The sequence below is a fragment of the Esox lucius genome, chromosome 19, assembly GCF_011004845.1.
Source record: "Esox lucius isolate fEsoLuc1 chromosome 19, fEsoLuc1.pri, whole genome shotgun sequence".
NCBI lineage: Eukaryota > Metazoa > Chordata > Actinopteri > Esociformes > Esocidae > Esox > Esox lucius.
Window position 1 is genome coordinate 37,110,806 of NC_047587.1, and position 19,408 is coordinate 37,130,213.

Sequence of the window (19,408 nt, forward strand, 5' to 3'; positions counted from 1 at the left end):
TGTGATACTGCCCCTAGATCAACTGGTTGCAGCAGCACCATTAGCACCGACCTACCGGCTAACGCTACAGCAGCTAGATCAGAGGCTGCAGACATCTTGTCTGAATCATTGGATTAACAAACACGGTGATAAGTAAAACTGCTCTTTCTCTTGGATGGCCCAGCACTATGGACAGTAAAAGCTTACCTACCATGAAAATTGTCAGTTGATCAAAAGGAACTCGACATATCAATTAAGAATTCTGACTTCCCACAAAAAGATGACATTGTCCCATATTTTATTGGACAGAATTACAGAGAGAAAATATAAAACTGAGAGAAAATCAATTAGAAGAACAGTTGAAATCTGGCAAAATAAAACAATTACACGGCTCTGGATGTGCAGCACTGGACATACCTACTTCTATATGTTTTGAGAATGTCTGAATGGTTTAGCAAATTAACTCGGTTGAACAGAGGGTCCAAAGATCCTTGAATATGAAAAAATTGAAGTAAAAATGTCTGGAAGGTAAGAAAATGTATTTCACTCTCCTATTGTAGCTTACTAGCAAACACTTTAGTTCAAATGAACTGGCGATACTGTCTCCCATTCATGCATATAATGACATTGGACTTCGGCAGACACTGGTGTATGTGTTAATGCTGAATTGGTAGTGATATAGGTGAGGGCTCCTACAATGAGGTTTGGTTGGGGCCCCAAAATGAACATACCCGCCCCTGTCTGCCCTCCACATTATCTAGAACTCTTAAGGTCAAACTGTAGATTCATCATTGAACATGACTACAGTCCATGGCAGATGAAAGACTTGCTTTATTTTTCTTCAAAATATGCTGGATCGTAGGAACGGATGGAGATGAGGATGATGAGTCCTATGTGTCGTGAAGATTTAGCCAAGCCTGGACTGTGTCAGAAAAGACAGGAAGAGAAACAGTGACAGAGAAAACAGTGTTGACTCAAACTGTCACTATTCATACATGACACATTTTTAGGTCCAGTCTACGAGTGCAATGTGTGTAATTCAATACCTGCCACGTTCTGCAGCCTCTGTCTCTCATCCAGGTTGTGCTGCAGCATCTCCAGGAGCTCAAAGTACCTGAAGAGGGAGTCCCGGGGCCAGGTCACCTTCTCGTCCTCCTCCTGCTCCTGCATTACTGTCATGTTCTCCTCCACATACAACTCCCAATCTAACGGAGGGGGTGGATAGAACAGCAGTACATTAGAGCATATAACAACCTGCTACTGGTTTGTGATGGAAAACAAAAATGATTGTTTCTTATTGGACATGTCTGGGTAGTCCTTTGTTTGAGTCTGTTTAGTGTTTGGTGACCCAGAAGTGTCATGCCTTTCTTGTGTGTGTCATAACAAGTAGTGTGAACTCAGATGTTACTGTTCAGGGCATGTTGGAATGTTCTCTGTGCTGTTATTCTTAACTAGTGGATATTGTATCAAATATCATTACACAATCCATATGTACTCCGTAATTTATGCAGTGTCAGCCATGTTCAAGAAAACTGTGTCTACCTCTGGGGTAAATACTGAGTGTGTAACTGGGAGGTCAGAAATAAAGTCAACGCCTTTCAAAGTTTCACTTGTTATAATGTAGCATTGTGTGAAAATGCCTTTCCATATTGTCTTACAATGCATGAAGAGTGTATGATGATATCTCAATGCGCCATTGAAGTTAACTTGCCTTTTTCAGGAATGTTAGAGCTTCTAGGTTTGAGAAGATCCTCAGAGGAAAGTGACTCTTCACAACCATTTGCCACCTTGCTCAGTCTAAGTGTAAATGAATATATTAACATTTTGATTAAATAAACAAATGCATAAAATTGTTTTACACATATTATGAGATGACAAGGAAAATGGTCTTACCCAGGCAATTTCAAATGACTTATCCTCCTACAAACAGCAAAGAAAAAACATTTGTCAGATAACACAGCTCCAGAAAAAATGAAGAGACCAAAAAGTTTGAAAATTAAGTTTTGAGTGAGGAACAGAAGCGTTCAATTTTCCTCACTCAAAACCTTCCTTTTTTGGATTTTTTGGGAAAGGACAGAAAAAGTTGTAGTGGTCTCTTCATTGTTTCCAGAGCTGTATTTCAATGAAATCCACATAAATGTTAACAATAGTATTAATTTTTAAATACTGTAACTAGGCCCGGAAATTCACAGAGAACATCAAATACTTTCTTTATTCTAATGAAATTATTGCTTTACTGTAGCTGCACATCTTAAAAGGCCATTGTAGAAGTCTAAAGCATCAAAAACACCAACATCCGCTAGCAGGGACACCAAACAAACACCAAAACAACTTGGTTGACAGTACGCCGATGTTTCCGTTATGTCACCTTATTCAAGTTAGATATAGATTAGTCTTACTATGCAGTAAGCTTGATGTAAGAGCTTACTGTACATTTGGCTAATGTTGATGGGGCATGTTAACCTGTTATTACTCCTGAATGTCTATCATCCCACAGGTTTTTATAGAGTGGACTTTTATGCAATGCGATTTACTTCAAAGTGAGTTCACCTGTGGTCTGTGTGGTCTTATAGCTACGATCATTGACCCAAACATACGCACAGTATTCCAGAGTTTGCATGGGTTTGAATCTGTCCCAGTGCTCTTTGACTCACTACATATGAGTAAAGTTACCTTAAATAACTTAAAATGTCAAATATTGATATATGTGACATTGAGGTGAGTCTCACTGCAGGTTGGGAACCCAGGCCGCCAGAACCAACGACAAAATGGCTGAAACACTCTCCTAATTAAGAATGTCTCTAGGATGTCTGCTTGTTGGACCGGTATAGTGGGGCCTGGTCCAGAAGAACCTCTACCTCATCTTCCCTCTAAATACCTCATCTTCCCTAGCACACTTTGAAGTGAGTCTCTGCTCTATTTTAAGTACACACAAGACATTTTATTGGGGTAACTGTGGTAGTTTGCAGTGCCTGTTTGTAGTAGTTTGGGGTCCCTGTTCATAGTAGTTTGGGGTAACAGTGTGTGCTAATTTGGGGTGACTGGTAGTTTGTAGTTAGTTGTTTGTAGTGCCCACTCACCTGTTTATGATCTCTGCTTTAAAGTGATCAGCTTTGGCCTGGATCTCGATCTGATGGACCTCTTTAGAGAGGTCCCTCCGGATTGCCTGGAAGTTATTCACTGGACAGTTGAAAGGGAACAGGCAATGAGGTCAAACATCTAAGCAATTTCCATCCAAACAATTGTGGATTTTCTGCCTCTGGGCGGTCCCTTTCTCACAACTAGACACTTAGACAAGACAATCAAAGACGCCCCTATTATTTTGGTGCTGGTCTTATTGCCACTCCCAGATGTTGTCATGTCAACACCACAGCTTGTGCTGAATCACAATCAAGGAGAGCTAAAACGTTAGTGTATTAACACTGGGTAAACTGCTAGTTTTACATTTCTACGCTTTTAATTTTTTTTTTATAAATCAAACCAGCTAAATAAAATTTGAAACAGTAAATGTATTTCCATTTTCAGTTAGATACAATACGTTTTAAACAGTGAGACATGCCTGGCAGCAATGTTTTTTCATATTTATTACTTTTCTCAGTTTGATGCACTGATCGACTTCCAGTTACAACACAAGCTCATGAACGTCATACAGGAACACTAATCAATACAGACACTCGCATGATCACGTTGAACTGTACACACATAAACCTTTTCTAGATGACCATTCTCAGATAGCTTCCTGGAGAAACCTTGTTGAAGTGGAAAGGTTCTGCTGGTGTTTCAAATTTTAGAACCCCCAAATATTCCACAAGACACCTTAACTGAATGTACTCAGAACCGAATGATTGATATACTTACCCATAATACCCACAAAGATATTACTGAACATGAAGGAGCCAATGATGAGCCACAGGATAATGTACAGGCCACTGATGGTTTGGTTCAGTTCAGGAACTTTGCGGGTGTCTGCGAGCAGCGCATACCAGTGATCCGTGGTAAACAGGATGAAGAGGGTGATGAAGGAGTTATACAAATCTCTAGGGGGAAAATAGATGTAAAGGTATCAAAACCTGTGAAGATGTAGCATACCTTTTCCAAAAAATGTGTTTCGTAATGGAAAAAGGTTCTGACTGTCTAGACCATATGGAGCCTTGCACTTAAAAAAGGGGTTCCATTTTGTTTATTCTGCTGTCCTTGTAAGGGAATAATTTTTTGTTTAATGGAGAACTCTTAAGCTCCAGGTAGAACTCTCTGGGGTTCCAGATAAAACCTGGCCAATTTAAAACTGTACCACATGTAACCCTTTTTTCTGTGTCTGTAATGTAATATTAAGGCATTAGACGTTTGAAATTTGATGTCCATTTTCCTGAAGGTAGTCTATAATGGGTGAGGTTCATTAAATTGCTAAATTAACTCAGTAACAAATGTAATCACAAATGCCACACACTTGAAGTACATGTTGTAGACCAGGCCCTCCACGTTGGAGCGGCTGTAACTGTCGAACAGGGCGACTCCGAACACAGCGAAGATATAAGCAAACATCAGCAGGAGTAAGAATATAAAAGTCATGGCCTGTCAACACAGATAAACATTTTGTCATCTTCATTGTTTCAGAGATACTTCACAGCAGTGGGCGCATTGATACATTCATTGAGATCAGAAGAGTCAGTCACATTATTGGAGACATTGATATTGATAATCAAAATACTATCAAATAAATAATAAAATGTACTCTTATTTGACACATTATTTGGTATCTAGATAGTCTTTAGAGTTTCTACAGTTGGACTAACTACAGACTATCAGTAACATTTCAGCTATCTATTAAACCTAACCTGGCTATATGTAGAGCATCAGACGTATTGGCTCCTAAATGCAATATATTGACAATATACCGAAGCCCCTTGTGCTTTACTGCTTTGCTATTTGTATGTGGTTGTTCCCTACCTTGAAAGCTTTCAATGCTGCCAAAATGATAAGACGAGTTTGTCTGAACTTTGAGACAAGCTTCAAGGAGCGGAGAATCCGAAACTTTTTCAGGAGGGTCACAATCTCCAAGTTGGCAGTGCTCACTGATTTGAAGAGCTTCAGGATCTCTGGTATAATTGACTGGGGGGCGAAAATATGCAATGTGAGTATTGTGACTGTGATTTGGAATAATTTAGTAATGTAATTCAAACTGTTTATTTGTATAGGCAAATGCCAATTATTTTGGGGTATTTTTAAATGTCTGTTGGAAGGTTTCACAGTCACAGATTAAGTCTAGTTCTGGACTAAACATAATCTGTGGTTGGGAATCTGGTTTTATGAGGTCCAAAACATATGTAATGTAGTTAGGCCCTTACATAGTGCGTAGGCCAATACTTCGGTTGTTTTGTATGTATCTATTCAATGACATTAATCTACATCCCTTGTATGAAACTAAATTCACATTGAGGCATTCACACACTCGCTTTTCACTTCCTTCTTGGTTTGACTCTAACCAGTAAGGTAGTGGCCAAATCCAGAATATTCCAGGTGCTTTTCCAGAAGCTCCAGAAGTCATCCATCCACTTCAGTATGAACTCCACTAAGAACATGGCCAGGATGTATCTGTCCATCATTTCCAGGATTAGCTTCAGTATCTCCAAATTGGGGTCCATGTTGTCAAACACCTCTGATGCACAAAGAATAGTTTGGTTGCAAGATCTGCTTCCAGTCAAACAGAACCAAGGATAAAGAACCTGGCTTAAAGGAAAACAAATCACGCAGACCTAGCAGTCAAACTACAGTAAGTTATGACCATATGTTGAGATAGACATAAAACACATTTAAAAAGTAAGATAAATACAATCATCTTTCTGTAATTTATGCATTAATTAGTAAAATATGTTATTACATTTCAGTCAATGCTAAACTTCTTTGTTCTACATTCATTTAGACCAGTCTTTGGAAATGTGTGGATATAATGCAGAACCAGTATTAACAATCATATGACATTGATATAAGGTGAGAGACATCACCATTTTTCACCTGCTTGTATCTCCAATACAACGGTGTTTAGAATGATGAGAATGACCATCATATGCGTAAATATTTTACCTAAAGCCTTCTGTCAAGGTTTCGTAAATGTGCTACAATATACAGTGGTAAAGTAGCAATGGGAGAGAAACAACATATTAATTTAATATTAATCAAACTAAACAATAGGTAGAGTCAAATTAATCAAGTTATATGACTCCTTCACGTCATTCCTGTTCCATAACATCTGAAATCCAAGGCTTTGATTTTCCATTCAGGATTTCGCAGAAGGATACTCTCTAGAATCCAGTGGGCGAACATGTTCAAGGGCGGATATTTGGCGTAGCGGGTCTTCAGTCGTCCCTGGCGACGGCACTCCATCGTGATGGTGTGGCCTCTTCGGGGGGAGACCTCAAAGCGCACCAGCTGATGTGAGTCTTTCCCCATCAAACTGGTGTACTTCTCCTTGTCTGACTCACACACACACAATTAGTATTATTGTCAATATGCCATGTCTCCAAAAGAAAACAATGCAGTTTATAGTGAAAAGTATGTGCCTACAAACATTTAGTGTATTCCACAGTAATCTACGGTGTAGACCAAAGCAAGCAGGACTATCAACTTGAAGAGGTTAATAATCTAAAATAAACATAGTACTACGAATTTCTCTCAAAACTCTTGAGGCTGCTCTCATTCAGAGCAATGATTGAGCTATGTTAATGTGAGTTACCTAAAACATCACTGGTGCAGTATTTAGGGCTTCCTCTCTGCTCTTCCTGTAACCAGTCTAGCAGATAGAAGCTCTGGATGAGTTTGGACCTGATCACCTCGGCTCTGGGAAGGAACTTCTCTTTGGTTGGCTTGCCCTTTGAAGTGTGGCTGTTGTAGGAGGGGGGCTCCTGGGAAATAACCATGCAGATGATCAGACTGTTCATCTGCAACTGTTGTCACTGATTCATTGATGTGTAATGTAGTGTATTAGGAACACCATCATCTCTTACCATCTCTTACTGACGTCCACAGAAAACAGTACAGTACAAAACAAAACAAAGAAACAAGCAAAATATAATTTACCTCGAATTTATAGTAACGTTTTAAGACTGCCATTAATATGAAAATGGGGATTGCTATTTTTTCACAACATCGGTCCTTGTTAAATTGTTACTTACCTGCATCCCCATTAGTCTTTATGTGTTAAGTTGAGGTAAGCAAAACCAAAGCGGGTTTGAAATAATTTCACTTGAGCACTTTCTTTTTATGGAATGTGTTTATTTTGTTACGTCACAACATTATGACTGAATATGGTTAACACTGTTCGACTGGATTTTGATGAATTTGAGTCATTGATCCATTCCATTATCCATACGATATTTTCGATTCAAGGATATGAATGGAGATGGGCAATGAAGAAAATAATGTGTGCCTGACTCTTATTGGCTGATTGAGACATCATGACGCTTTTCAAAATCCAATGGTGAGATGCCACACTTTGGTTAGTAGAAGCCCCGGTAATGCACATCCTCCCCGCCGCCAAACCCTTTCTCTTTCTTTTTCGAACAGTGGTTCCAACATTGGGCCTTGTTGGGAAGCTTTGCACTTTAGCATTTTTAGGAGTGTTGCTAAAACCCGCAAATACATTTTAAAGAGCATTTTTGACTAAATTGAATACGTTGGTATTCATACGTGCGTATTTACAATGTTGTCATTGTTTTTCTTGGTTCTTCTTGTTGGGGTTGCCCGGGCGAGTGATGTGATAGAATTCTCGGATGACGATTTTGACAGTAAAATTGGAGACCACAGTATGATTCTTGTGGAATTCTTTGCACCCTGGTAAGTTTTACAGAAATACGAAGCAAACTCTATCCAGTTGCCTTCTGATGCTTAACAATTTATTTTAAATTTCCAGCAAAAACACCGTACGCTAGCTAACCTGTAGTTAGCTTTAGTGTGTTCAGTTACGGAAAATGAATGTATCATACTGTAACATTGACATGTACCCTAATTATTTGAACATTGACAGAATCCAATGAATTTGCCAGTTTGCTAGCTCTTTGGCTACTGTCTACTAGCTAGTTACTGTAATACGTTTAGTATTCAAGCGAGAGCCCACATTGTTTGCCGACCTGAATATCTATCGTCAACTTAGCTAGCTAGTTATGTTACCTCACATAACGATTGCTAGCAAGGTAGGAAGATAATGTGATTTGTTACTGTACTTCATGCGCTTTGCTTGTTGTTATCAAACATTATAGCTATGTTAAGTCTTTGTGTTTGATGGACAAGGCCAGTAGTACTGTAACTACAACAACCTTTACCTAGATATTTTGGAAGTGGCCCAGCGAGCCAGTTTCATGTTCAAAATCTTTTTATTTAATTAGTTTGAACGTGCATTTTCCAAAAGTGGACTTGTTTATCTCTCAAACTCAACCATGAGGCTTTTAGCTAGCAAGCTATAGTTCAAATATCAAATAACTATGAAAGGAGGTTACCCCCAGAAGGAAGTTGGAGGCTTGGCCTGCCCGTGTTGTAACCTTTTTATTCGCCAGTAAAGTTTGGGTGGCTACTCCTGATTGGTCCCCAGAACAGTTAGTTTGACAATTGTCAAACTGGAGCAGTGCGTCCTCTGAACAATCAATCATTGAAGAAATGATTGATTTTATAATTGAATTCACAGATTTGTTTGTTCCAAACAGTATCCCTTTTTTCCTTTAACTTTCTGTTTGTGCTCTTGCATTTGATCCATCCTGGTGGTATCAAATTGTAACTGGTTTTAACTCCCACCACTCTTTAGAAGTGAACCCAATGGCCTGAATGGGTTACTGCTGTTGAAGGCAACTTGCTTTTACTGTTTTACCGATATCAGCTTACATCACTTGTTTGTCCTTCAGGTGTGGCCATTGTAAACGGTTAGCTCCGGAGTATGAGGTGGCAGCCACACGTCTAAAAGGCATTGTCGCATTGGCCAAGGTACTTCACTCACTTAATTAATCTTGCATGGTAACGTTCGGTAACACCTGGATTACAACAGAGTTAAAACATTTGTGTAAAATCCCCATACTCCTGTCCACATGGTGTCTAAGCTTAGCTAAGGGCCAAGTTTGTGCTCCTGGTTTCTTAGTATGGCACGTGTCTTTGTGCTTTAGGTCGACTGCACGGTCAACACCAATGTATGCCAGAAATACGGAGTCAGCGGTTACCCAACACTGAAGATCTTCAGAGACGGAGAGGATGCTGGGGCCTACGATGGACCTAGAACCGCTGGTATAGACACTTCATTTACCACATTTAGCAGTTAAACCCATTCAGGGTTGCCACTGTGGGCTTGGATACAAAAGCATTATCACTTTCCTTTATCCGCCCATTTCATTTTGTTTGCCTTGTCTCTCTATCAGATGGGATTGTCAGCCATTTGAAGAAGCAGGCCGGGCCAGCTTCCGTGGAGCTCAAAACCGAGGAAGATTTCACCAAATATGTCGGAGAACGCGACGCAACTGTTGTGGGTACGTTTGGCCTTAAAAAAAGTTGATATGCAAAAGGAATCAAAGTAAATGAGTTAAAAGGGTTAGGCTTATCGACTGCTTTTGCATTTGATATCAATTCTCTCTTGTTCAGGTTTCTTTGCTGATGGTGGAAGCACAGCACAAGCGGAATTCCTAAAGTCAGCTAGTGCCCTCCGAGAGTCCTTCCGATTTGCTCACACCAACTCAGAGGAGCTGCTCCAGAAACACGACATTGAGGGAGAGTGAGTGCTCCTCTTGTCATTGCCCTTTTCATGTTTTTAAAAGGATGGTTCATTCAAAATGTACCGTATGTGTTGGGTGCATAACACATTAGGGTGTCCACTTATGGTGCTCAGACGAAGAGATTTAATTAAGATAATTGTAATTGTAATTCATCTTAACAGAATATTCAACTCCTGCCATAAAGCAGCTAATGATGTCAATTTTAAACAAGAAGCAATTTAAGGTAAACCGCCATTCTAGACTGTGCATCCACGGTGAGCCGTTTCATGTGATAGAGCTACACAAGACAGGGAATCTAAAGACTTTACAACTAAGATATTTTGCTAATATTACTTGTGAAAATTAGTTCATTAGAAAACCAGTAGAGGGCCAGAAATGCAGATTTTCTTGGGCATTTGAGGACATCTTCACAACATTATTGCTTCCATGTTTCTATAAATCAGTTATGACTAGGATACTTCATATCAGGTTAATAAGTGTTTCTGTTAATTCAATATTTTTTAAATGCATCCTGCCTTCAAATCACATTGCATAGTCATTGGTCATGTACTTATGGCTAATTAACAGTAGAGAACTAAACATGTATTTTATAAAAACATATTTGTAGCAATTTCCATGTTTTGACAGACAGTAGGGAAAACATCCTTGCTGAAAGAGTGGTTGGCCAGATTTCAGGCCATGATACTGGCAAATCTAGACATTAAACATAATTGAGCAGTTTAAAAAAAAATGCATTGAACTTAAATAGATGATCAATGGTTTGCCCATAAGACATTAAGAGAATCCCTGAGTGCATGTGCATGCCCAGAATTACATTGACTATTCACATCAACTGGTTGGCATACTCTACCATGCTACAGAAGCAGCAGTTCTTGTACACTTGAATAACTATATCCAAAACCTCTTAGATGAGGTTTTTAAGAAAATCAAAAAAAAAAATTTAACCACTTTTTTTGCATATATGAATACCTAAATGTGTTAACAGGGAATTGTGTACAAAATTGATCTAAATCTGGCAGAAATAAAAGCAGATGCTGTAATAAAATGATCCACCCGTTATGCCCATTTTAATAAGGCTCCTTGTGTTTGTGTCCTCTTTGCTTGTATTATTGCAGGGGAATCATTCTGTTCCGTCCGATTCGTCTCAACAACAAATTTGAAGAGAGCAGCATAAAGTTCAGCGGGGACAAGTTCACCAACGCTAACATCAAGAAGTTCATCCAAGACAACATGTGAGTTTTACCCCCTTTTTTGTTCTCTCGACTAAATAGCTGGTATAAATTTGTTTTCGGCAGGCTACTTCATTTCTTGATGGAGTGGGACATAAGCCGTATATCTGGAGGTTTAAGTAGGGCTGGATGTTTTGGCGTGATGTTCCAAATGCCCATATCACTGTCTATTGGACTTGCATGTTATCAGTCTCCTTTCCTGCTATGTTCAAACATGTCCCATTTACACACACGCACTCACAACTAAGATAAAAGATCTCTGACTCTGATAGCATGTCGTTTCAACTTGATGTTTGCATGGTCAGGTTTGGTCCATCATACATGGTCGTATGGAAACGCACATTAAGATGTCACGTAACAGTAATAGAGAATTATGTAACCTTTTGGTTTAAAACCAATGTTAATGAAAATGCATCTGAAAGGGGAAAAAACTAGACACATTATGCCAAATATTTCACTATTTCTTAACCATCTGTGTTGTGATTGGCTTTGATTTCTTGATTCCTCATTTTGAGTTAAAATTTTTCACTGTGTGATAGACAATACATCACACACTATTTCTTTGTAATGAGTTGAATTTCTGTGTCTCATCAACATCAACCGAGCAGGGAGGTCACGTTGTGATTGCTCAAGGCCTTTAATTCTTAGTTGATGCCTCGACCACTCAACCAGTTTCTTTGACACATTTTTGTCCAATCCTGTCGTTGAGAGGGGGGGATTTATCACATTAAGGAAGTGGTCCTACTTCAAGCACCTTTTTCCTCTTTTCTGCCATCAGCTTTGGAATGTGCCCCCACATGACCGATGACAACAAAGACCAGCTGAAGGGCAAGGACCTGCTGGTGGCCTTCTATGATGTAGACTACGAGAAGAACCCCAAAGGATCCAACTACTGGAGGAACAGGTGAGGTTCCTGCGAATGTTAATGAACTAAAATAACTCTGGAAGGGGGAAAACATTAGAATAATGTGTGGTAGTTAACCCATTTTAAATGTCCTCGCTCATTTGTTTTGGATGTGCATTTCATCTCCTTTTTGATCATACTTAAAAAAACGTGAACTTAAAATTTCAGTTATTTTGACTGACTTTTTTACAATATAATATCTGTAGTCACTAATTATTGTGATTTCTTAAGCCTATCAGTGAATCCTGGAATCCATGACAAATGTTCAGAGGTGTTGTAATCATGAACCCAACTCTGTGTTATCTACAGGGTGATGAAAGTAGCCAAGGGCTTTCTGGATCAGGGGAAAAAGCTGAACTTCGCCGTGGCCAGCAAGACCAGCTTCAGCCAAGACCTGTCCGAGATGGGCTTGGATGCCAGCTCCGGGGAACTGCCCGTGGTGGGCATCCGCACCGCCAAAGGAGACAAATACGTCATGACTGAGGAATTCTCGTAAGTGTCACTCATCGCCTGGCAACTCAAAACGGCACTTTGGCAGGGCTCTAGACTGCAGCCATCTGGTTGCATTTTGCCACTCTTTCCTTAGCTTGTTGAGTTACTATTTCAATTGGTTTTTATCAGAGTAACCTTCAAAAACTGTTTTTAGAGGGTTTTTTTTGTTATGATTTGGTAAAATGTGAATCATTCTTGTCCTGATCAGACTCTCTACTTGTTTGTTTTACGACTTGCCTGTGTGACTGCGTAAGAGAGACTCGTCCATCTCACTGACCTATTGAGAGAGTAACTGTGAACCAAATTCTGCTAGCGTGTGAAACTGGTCTTATCTAGGCGGCTACTGCCCTGTGCAATGAGAATTTTAGAAATTAAGAGGCCGAATGATGGAGCAAACCAAGCAAGGAAACCGAAATAATATGATGACTGGTATTCAACTCTGGCCCTTGAACCCAGTTCCACACCAGTTCCACACCATTTTCCCCCCTCATTGCAACCCCTCAATCAGGAACTTATTTAGACCTGGGACACCATTTGGGTGGCCCTCATAGGGTTAGGGTTAAACACTGCTGGTCTATTATATAGCGTAAGAGATGCCATTTACATTTTCAAATGCCTGGTAGTTATAAATGTACCTTAAAGGACTGATTTGCAGGTCCAACACAATTTAGCAATAGCGTCCATTTAATACAATGTCCAAGGCACTACATTTCGAAATGTGCAGTTTGAGATGAATTTTGCACAGATCATTTTGTATTTTGATAGAGTGCCTATGTAGTTTTCCTGAAGAATAATGGAAACATTTTTGATATGACAAGGAAATTGACTTAAGCGTTATTGTGCATAAGCAGATTCTACAAAAAAAATCTAGTTTTATTTAGTTTTGCTTATTTTGTATCCAAGTATTTTTGTTAGATTGGAAAAGCATTGCACTTGATTAGGGTGAATTTATTTTTTATTCTCCCCCACGGACTCCTTTGATTTGCTATTGGTCCTCAGAGTTCCTTGCCATGAGGTGCCATGTTGAACTTCCAGTGACCAGTATGAGGGAGTGTGAGAGCGATGACACCAAATTTAACACACCTGCTTCCCATTCACACCTGAGACCTTAACACTAATGAGTCACATGACACTGGGGCCCAATTTGGACATTTTCACTTAGGAGTGTACTCACTTTTGTTGTTAGCGTTTTAGACATGAATGGCTGTGTTGAGTTATTTTGAGGGGACAGTAAAATTGACACTTATACAACCTGTACACTCACTACTTTACATTGTAGCAAAGTATAATTTCTTCAATGTCACATGAAAATATACTCAAATATGAGGGGTGTACTCACTTTTTAGAGATACTGTATGTGCCAAGACAACTGCCCCTGATGACTCTGGACAGATTTGATATCTAATGTGTCTGAGTGGACAATGGTGTGTTCCCCTGGGTCTCCCCTTTCAATGGACTTATACCACACGTTTGTCACAAACCACTGACCCCCATGTGCTTATAGACTCGAATGGATTCAACTCTATAGCCAATAATTGCCATAATGGAGTCTATTGTAGTGGTCTAAGCTCTTGACAGTAAAGCCAAGTAATTCAAGTAATGAGAAATTCAGACTCCTGACCACTCGTGCCTCCTGGCGATGGGGATTCAGAAGGAGGCTGACTGTCTGTGCCCTTTTTCTACATCTCCCTCTTAGGGATATCACGATACCAGAAATTTGGTAGTCGACACCAATACTAGTAAAAGTCCATAATTCTTCATATTTATACCATGGTAAAAAACAAATCAATGAATTCCATGTACTTCAACATACACTAATAAAAACATTTGAAAATTTACAAAAACAGTGGTAGCCTTCAAGTATTTAAAACAAACAGTACTGTGCATAAAGTACTATCAACTTTTTTGGCACAGCATTTCAATCGTAGTACCCAGCCAAGACATGAAAACAAATAACAAAATGAAAAGGTAAACATAGGCTATAGATGAGAAAGTAGAACACTGATCAGGCTCCAAGTATCAAGTCCAGCATACACTGGCATATAGCCTCAAAAGCACCTGTGACAGATTGAGGAACTGTATGAAATGTCCAGCCCAAACTGTATTGCTGTACATAAAAATCGCAACAGTACAGAATACAATAGTAAGAATGTGCTACTGTTCTGGGGAGATGCCAGATTCCTATAAGAATGGCATCACTTTTCATGGCTTCTAGAACTTCTTTCTTTGCCAATTCAAGGGTTTTAGAAAGGAACACCAACATAACAATATTTTCTTGGGTCAGTCTTGTGGAATCTGAGCATTAACAATTACAATATGAATGTACGTTTCATTGGAAGTGCATGTGCCTAGATAATGAGAACAACAGAAACCTCTCTGTTTAGATTATCTCTCTGTAGGAATGTTTACGATGGCCATATGGCATGGGGGGGTTGAGTTCTAAAGACATGGTCTTAGTTAGAAACGCCCTTAATGTATAGGCTAGCTGGTAACCAACATTACAGTGAGAAGGTAATGGAACGTTCACCGAATGACATCTGTGCTGCTATTTTTCAATAAACGTGAACGAACTTCTCCCTCGATTTGATACGGGTTCTACATTATTTGACCACTATACGAAACCGCCGATTTCTAACAGTCTTGACCGTCTTGGACTGACGACAATCCCTGAAGCACTGAATACTCAGAAGCTCAGCTTGATGCAGCAATACACCGATATCTTCAGGCAAAATCAGAGTCTGTCTGAGGTGCTTGGCAAAATTGGAAGTGTTTCCTTCTTTAGTCTCAAGTTCAAAGGCAGCGTTTTTGCAACTTAATCCCTGATCATCCACCTTGAACACACAGTACTTCCATGCACGACTCTGACTGTTTCACGAGTGGAGGCGGAGCTGCAGCTGCACTTGCCATCATCTTTCACATGTTGTATCCCTGTACAACAACCAGTACTGTCATGTTTTCAGAATTTTGGCATTGACTTGGTACCGAAGTATTGGTTCTCGTGACACCCCTACTCCCTCTACATGCCTGTCTCTTTAGCCTCTCTTTCATACTGTCCAATCAATGAAAATAATAAAATACTCCCCAAAACCATTATTCTATATGGAGGGCCAGTATAGTGCACTCCTGTCTGGTCAAAATGCTTTTGACCAAAGACAGTGATAGGGATATTGCCCTGCTTAGGGTGCAGTTTTTTCAATTGACCCCTAATAACAATAGGGCTAAATTATTTTCTCAGTCATCCCCTCTCCTCCCCCTGTAACTATTCCCCAATTAAACATTATTGCCAGTTTCACAAAAAAAGCTGAGAAAGCTTGTTACACGTAACAACGTACTACTATCATTTACACTGCCCACTGTAGCACGAACTGGTCATGGCCTCTGTAAAGGGAGCATTTTCTTGCATCTGGGTTTTATTTCCACACAAGCAATTTACCGCTTATTCAGCCCAATGTCTTGGTTTTCCAGACGTGACGGCAAGGCCCTGGAGCGTTTCCTGCAGGACTACTTTGACAACAAGCTGAAGCGCTACCTCAAGTCTGAGCCCATCCCCGAGAGCAACGATGGCCCTGTCAAGGTGAGTCAGCATTTTAGACTCAATGTTTGCCTGCTAAGTAACAGCGTTCTAAAGTTATCTTTTGACCACCAGACTAGGTTTGAGTCCTAGCTGGGTCGATAGCTGATAGTGGCTGGAAAGCCCTGTGGTTTGTGATGACAATACAAGGCTTCATTACCGTTGTTCTAGCAACAGGATATTACGCTAGCAGCGCTAACTCAGATTTCATTTTTTGAAATAAAAGCCATCATTGAAATATATAAGGAAATCTAGTCTGTAGATTTTGTTTAATGGCCATTCCAATATTGTTCATGTCTGGTGACAATATTTAGACTATATTGTTAACTATATTGCCGTATAGATTTCAATGATTGCTTTTATTGTGATAAAGAAAATGACTGCTGTCCCCATAATATCCTGCTGCTAAAATAATGCTAATGAAACCTTGTTTGGCCATCACTACCTGTGGTTGATGCAATTTGGCTAGCGGTTAGGAAGACCTGTGTGGAGAAAAGAGCTTGATGCTAATGGCTATGAGGAAAGCTTGCTATGAACTTAAACTCATCACAACTACCAGCGGGTGGAAGAAAAGACAATTAGCCACAATTGGATATTACAAATCCGGGAAAGTGCGGGGGTGGACATCAGTGACTAACTTCAATGCTGTTGTGGTTGAATTGAAACAGGTCCCTGCAGCAATGTTCCAACATCTGGAAATCCTTGTCAGAAGGGTGGAGGCAAAGGGGAATAAGTCAGCTAAAATTATTAAAGTGAAACAAGTTCAAACCCAGCAACTGAATGTGTTAAATGATAGTAGTGTGTTGCTGGTGGAGCCCGGGTTTCTGTAGTGCTGAAGGGTTAATTCCACAAAGTATTCGAAGGTGGTGTCTTTAAAACCAATCCTCACCACGATCCACCTTATACCTCGTCTGTTGTTCTCCAGACTGTGGTTGCTGAGAACTTTGATGCCATTGTGAACAGCGAGGACAAAGACGTGATGATTGAGTTTTACGCCCCCTGGTGCGGTCACTGCAAGAGCCTGGAGCCCAAGTGGAAGGAGCTGGGAGAGAAGGTAAGGGCCGCTGATTTCAAATCGTCTGAGGTTATAGCCATTCTACATGCGCACAAACAAAACTTTGCCTTTCCCTCCCACTTACCCTGCAGCTGGCCAATGATCCCAGCATTGTCATTGCCAAGATGGATGCCACAGCCAATGACGTGCCATCCCAATACGAAGTCAGGGGGTGAGTGAGAAGTCTCTCAAAATAACCATTTATTAGCAAGCAATTTGCATGTTTGACATATAGGCCCTGTCCTTTAAACTCTGGTTTAATTGCATTTTTTCCCCCTCAGGTTCCCCACAATCTACTTCGCTGCAGCTGGACAGAAAATGAGCCCAAAGAAATATGAGGTTTGTCCCAAGTGTTTATAAGACTTACTGCTGGGTTGTAATACCTGGTTCATTTAAAGGGCCAATATTTAAGATTTTTACATAATATCAAGCAAAAATGAACAGTGGACATCTGCAGTACATTTGAAGTTAATGTTTCAAATAATCTTTTTCTACAAACTTAATCGGAGTGACTGACCTTTTAAACGTTCTTGCCGGCTCTTTATACTCGCTTTAGACACTGATGGTACCATCCTTCCCACCCTGAACTAGCTAGTACTTAACTGGTCTTTTTTGGTAAGGGAAGCCAGAAGGAGACAAGTTGTTATTGTTTGGAAGCAGGATTCAACTAAGTGCCCCTTTTAAAGGGTAATCTTATTTACATGCAGGCCTTATTGTTGCATTGGCTTACCTGGAATGTTTGTTTCAGGGAGGACGCGAAGTCAGTGATTTCATCTCATACCTGAAGAAGGAGGCCACAAATCCCCTGGTGGCTGAGGACGAAGAGAAGCCCAAAAAGAAGAAGAAGAAGTCCGAGCTATAGAAGCTCAACTGGAGCCAACATTCCGAGGAGGGAAACACTGACAGAACTAAATTATATTCCAATCTTTAGTGAACTACAGAATGCTCTGAACCCAGTGGAGACGATGGCCCTCCCTTAGGTCCTACTGCTCTGGGAACTATGGATGGGATGGCCAGGGCCTGCCTGATTTTAAATGTATGGAAAGGGACAGCTTTGAAATTGAGATTATTTCCCCTTGTCTGTCTGTACTTCAGATCGATGCACTTTGGTTTGAGACCAATTTCTAGTCATCTTTTGTTTGTTTCTGAAAGAGGGGTTATGGTGAATGCTTTTTTTTTTTTTACCACATTTTTTGATGTACATTTGGAAGGATTGTGAAATAAAAGGCCCACAAAACCAAATGCATGTATTTTAATTTAATGATTCAGTTGGACTAAGATTGGATTACAATATTACCCGGATGTGTAACTCCGTATACACTAGTTAAATATATATATTCCATAAGATTTCTTTATTTTGTATAATTTTATTAAATTGCTAAACATTTTTCAAATCTATGGTGAAAAACAGTCCAGTTTCTGGGTGCAGAATATGCTTACTCCTGGTCCTAATGATATAATCAATGTAGATACTTGATGGTGTTTAGACCAGGAATAGATTAAGTCTGTTTCCTACAAATCTTTGTTCATTCCGCAGGCCTTAATGCTGTCATCAGATATGTTTTTCAATTCCTTTTGGAATAGTGACTGTCCTAATGTTTAGTTAGGTCAGATTTCTGTGTTCAGATTCAGACTGGTCATTCAGACATGGCTACCATAGGAATGACTTGTCTGCGCAGGAATAGGCTGATCGGGGGCGCTCTAATGCTTGGTCTTGCATATGTTATGTAGCGAGCTATCATGACAATGCTGGCTAGTTTCCCTGTAGCTTGACCTTCACCTATGCTGAGAACTTGGAAAAAGTGGAGTCTGATGATACAATATTCTATGGTTTGTAAGCAATGAACAAGTTAGTTGCTTACCACATTTTATTTCAATGATCAACCGAGTAGTTAAAAATTGACAAGATATGCCAAATGAAAAATATTTTGTTGAGATTTGTATCAGAAATCAAGCCACTTAATCAGGCTTTTCTCCGCATTGCAGTATAGTAAGACGCTTTTAATTAGATATAGGACTAGATAGTATGAACAAGGCAAAGCTGACCAATTGTTTTTGCTAAATTATGGTTCATTCGTTCACTGTTTCTTGTGACTGGATTTTGGAAATGTCTCCAGTTAGCCCTAAAATAAAGTTTCTCTGATGTTACATTATAACTAGTATACAACTAATCAGATGCTGTAGTCTAACCAGACTTGCATCTCAAGATGTTTTCCCTATACCGACCTCCTGCTTGCCATTATGCTGCATAAAATCATCTTATGCAATTATTAGACATAAGCATAAAAAAAATTGGCAATTGAAATACATTTCTGTGTAAGAATTACAAAATGTACTATAGTAAGATTGAAAGTTTGTTTTTGAATACTTTCTCTTTTTTTTTTACATGTTGAGCAGCCTCCCAGAAAATAAAATGTTGGTTTTCACCAAAGGTTT

General features: G+C 39.7%; 2 protein-coding genes across 6 annotated transcripts; one reads left to right on the forward strand and one right to left on the reverse strand.

The window, feature by feature from the left end:
• Window positions 1-260: 260 nt before the first annotated feature.
• Window positions 261-7,399, reverse strand: LOC105028554 (cation channel sperm-associated protein 2). Of its 5 annotated transcripts, none has more exons than XM_020040462.3 (14): window positions 7,149-7,398; window positions 6,981-6,985; window positions 6,710-6,878; window positions 6,276-6,449; window positions 5,992-6,060; window positions 5,463-5,635; window positions 4,927-5,088; window positions 4,427-4,551; window positions 3,838-4,016; window positions 3,060-3,159; window positions 1,873-1,899; window positions 1,691-1,776; window positions 1,026-1,184; window positions 261-901 (listed from the first exon to the last, which is right to left on the reverse strand). In XM_020040462.3, exons 2-14 carry the CDS (start codon window positions 6,981-6,983, stop codon window positions 870-872), a joined length of 1,458 nt encoding a protein of 485 aa, XP_019896021.1. In that variant the 5' UTR covers window positions 6,984-6,985; window positions 7,149-7,398; the 3' UTR covers window positions 261-869. The 5 variants fall into 5 exon arrangements, with proteins under 5 accessions (XP_019896021.1, XP_019896019.1, XP_019896018.1 ...); XM_020040460.3 differs by having other exon boundaries at window positions 6,981-6,989; window positions 7,149-7,397; XM_020040459.3 differs by lacking the exon at window positions 6,981-6,985.
• Window positions 7,400-7,504: 105 nt separating this feature from the next.
• pdia3 (protein disulfide isomerase family A, member 3) lies at window positions 7,505-18,214 on the forward strand. Its single transcript, XM_010901367.3, has 13 exons — window positions 7,505-7,809; window positions 8,868-8,946; window positions 9,123-9,240; window positions 9,372-9,479; window positions 9,592-9,721; window positions 10,838-10,954; window positions 11,730-11,855; window positions 12,165-12,347; window positions 15,813-15,921; window positions 16,844-16,972; window positions 17,065-17,144; window positions 17,254-17,311; window positions 17,721-18,214. The coding sequence occupies exons 1-13, from the start codon at window positions 7,676-7,678 to the stop codon at window positions 17,832-17,834; spliced, it is 1,485 nt and encodes a 494-aa protein (XP_010899669.1). The 5' UTR covers window positions 7,505-7,675; the 3' UTR covers window positions 17,835-18,214.
• The last annotated feature ends 1,194 nt before the right edge of the window (window positions 18,215-19,408 follow it).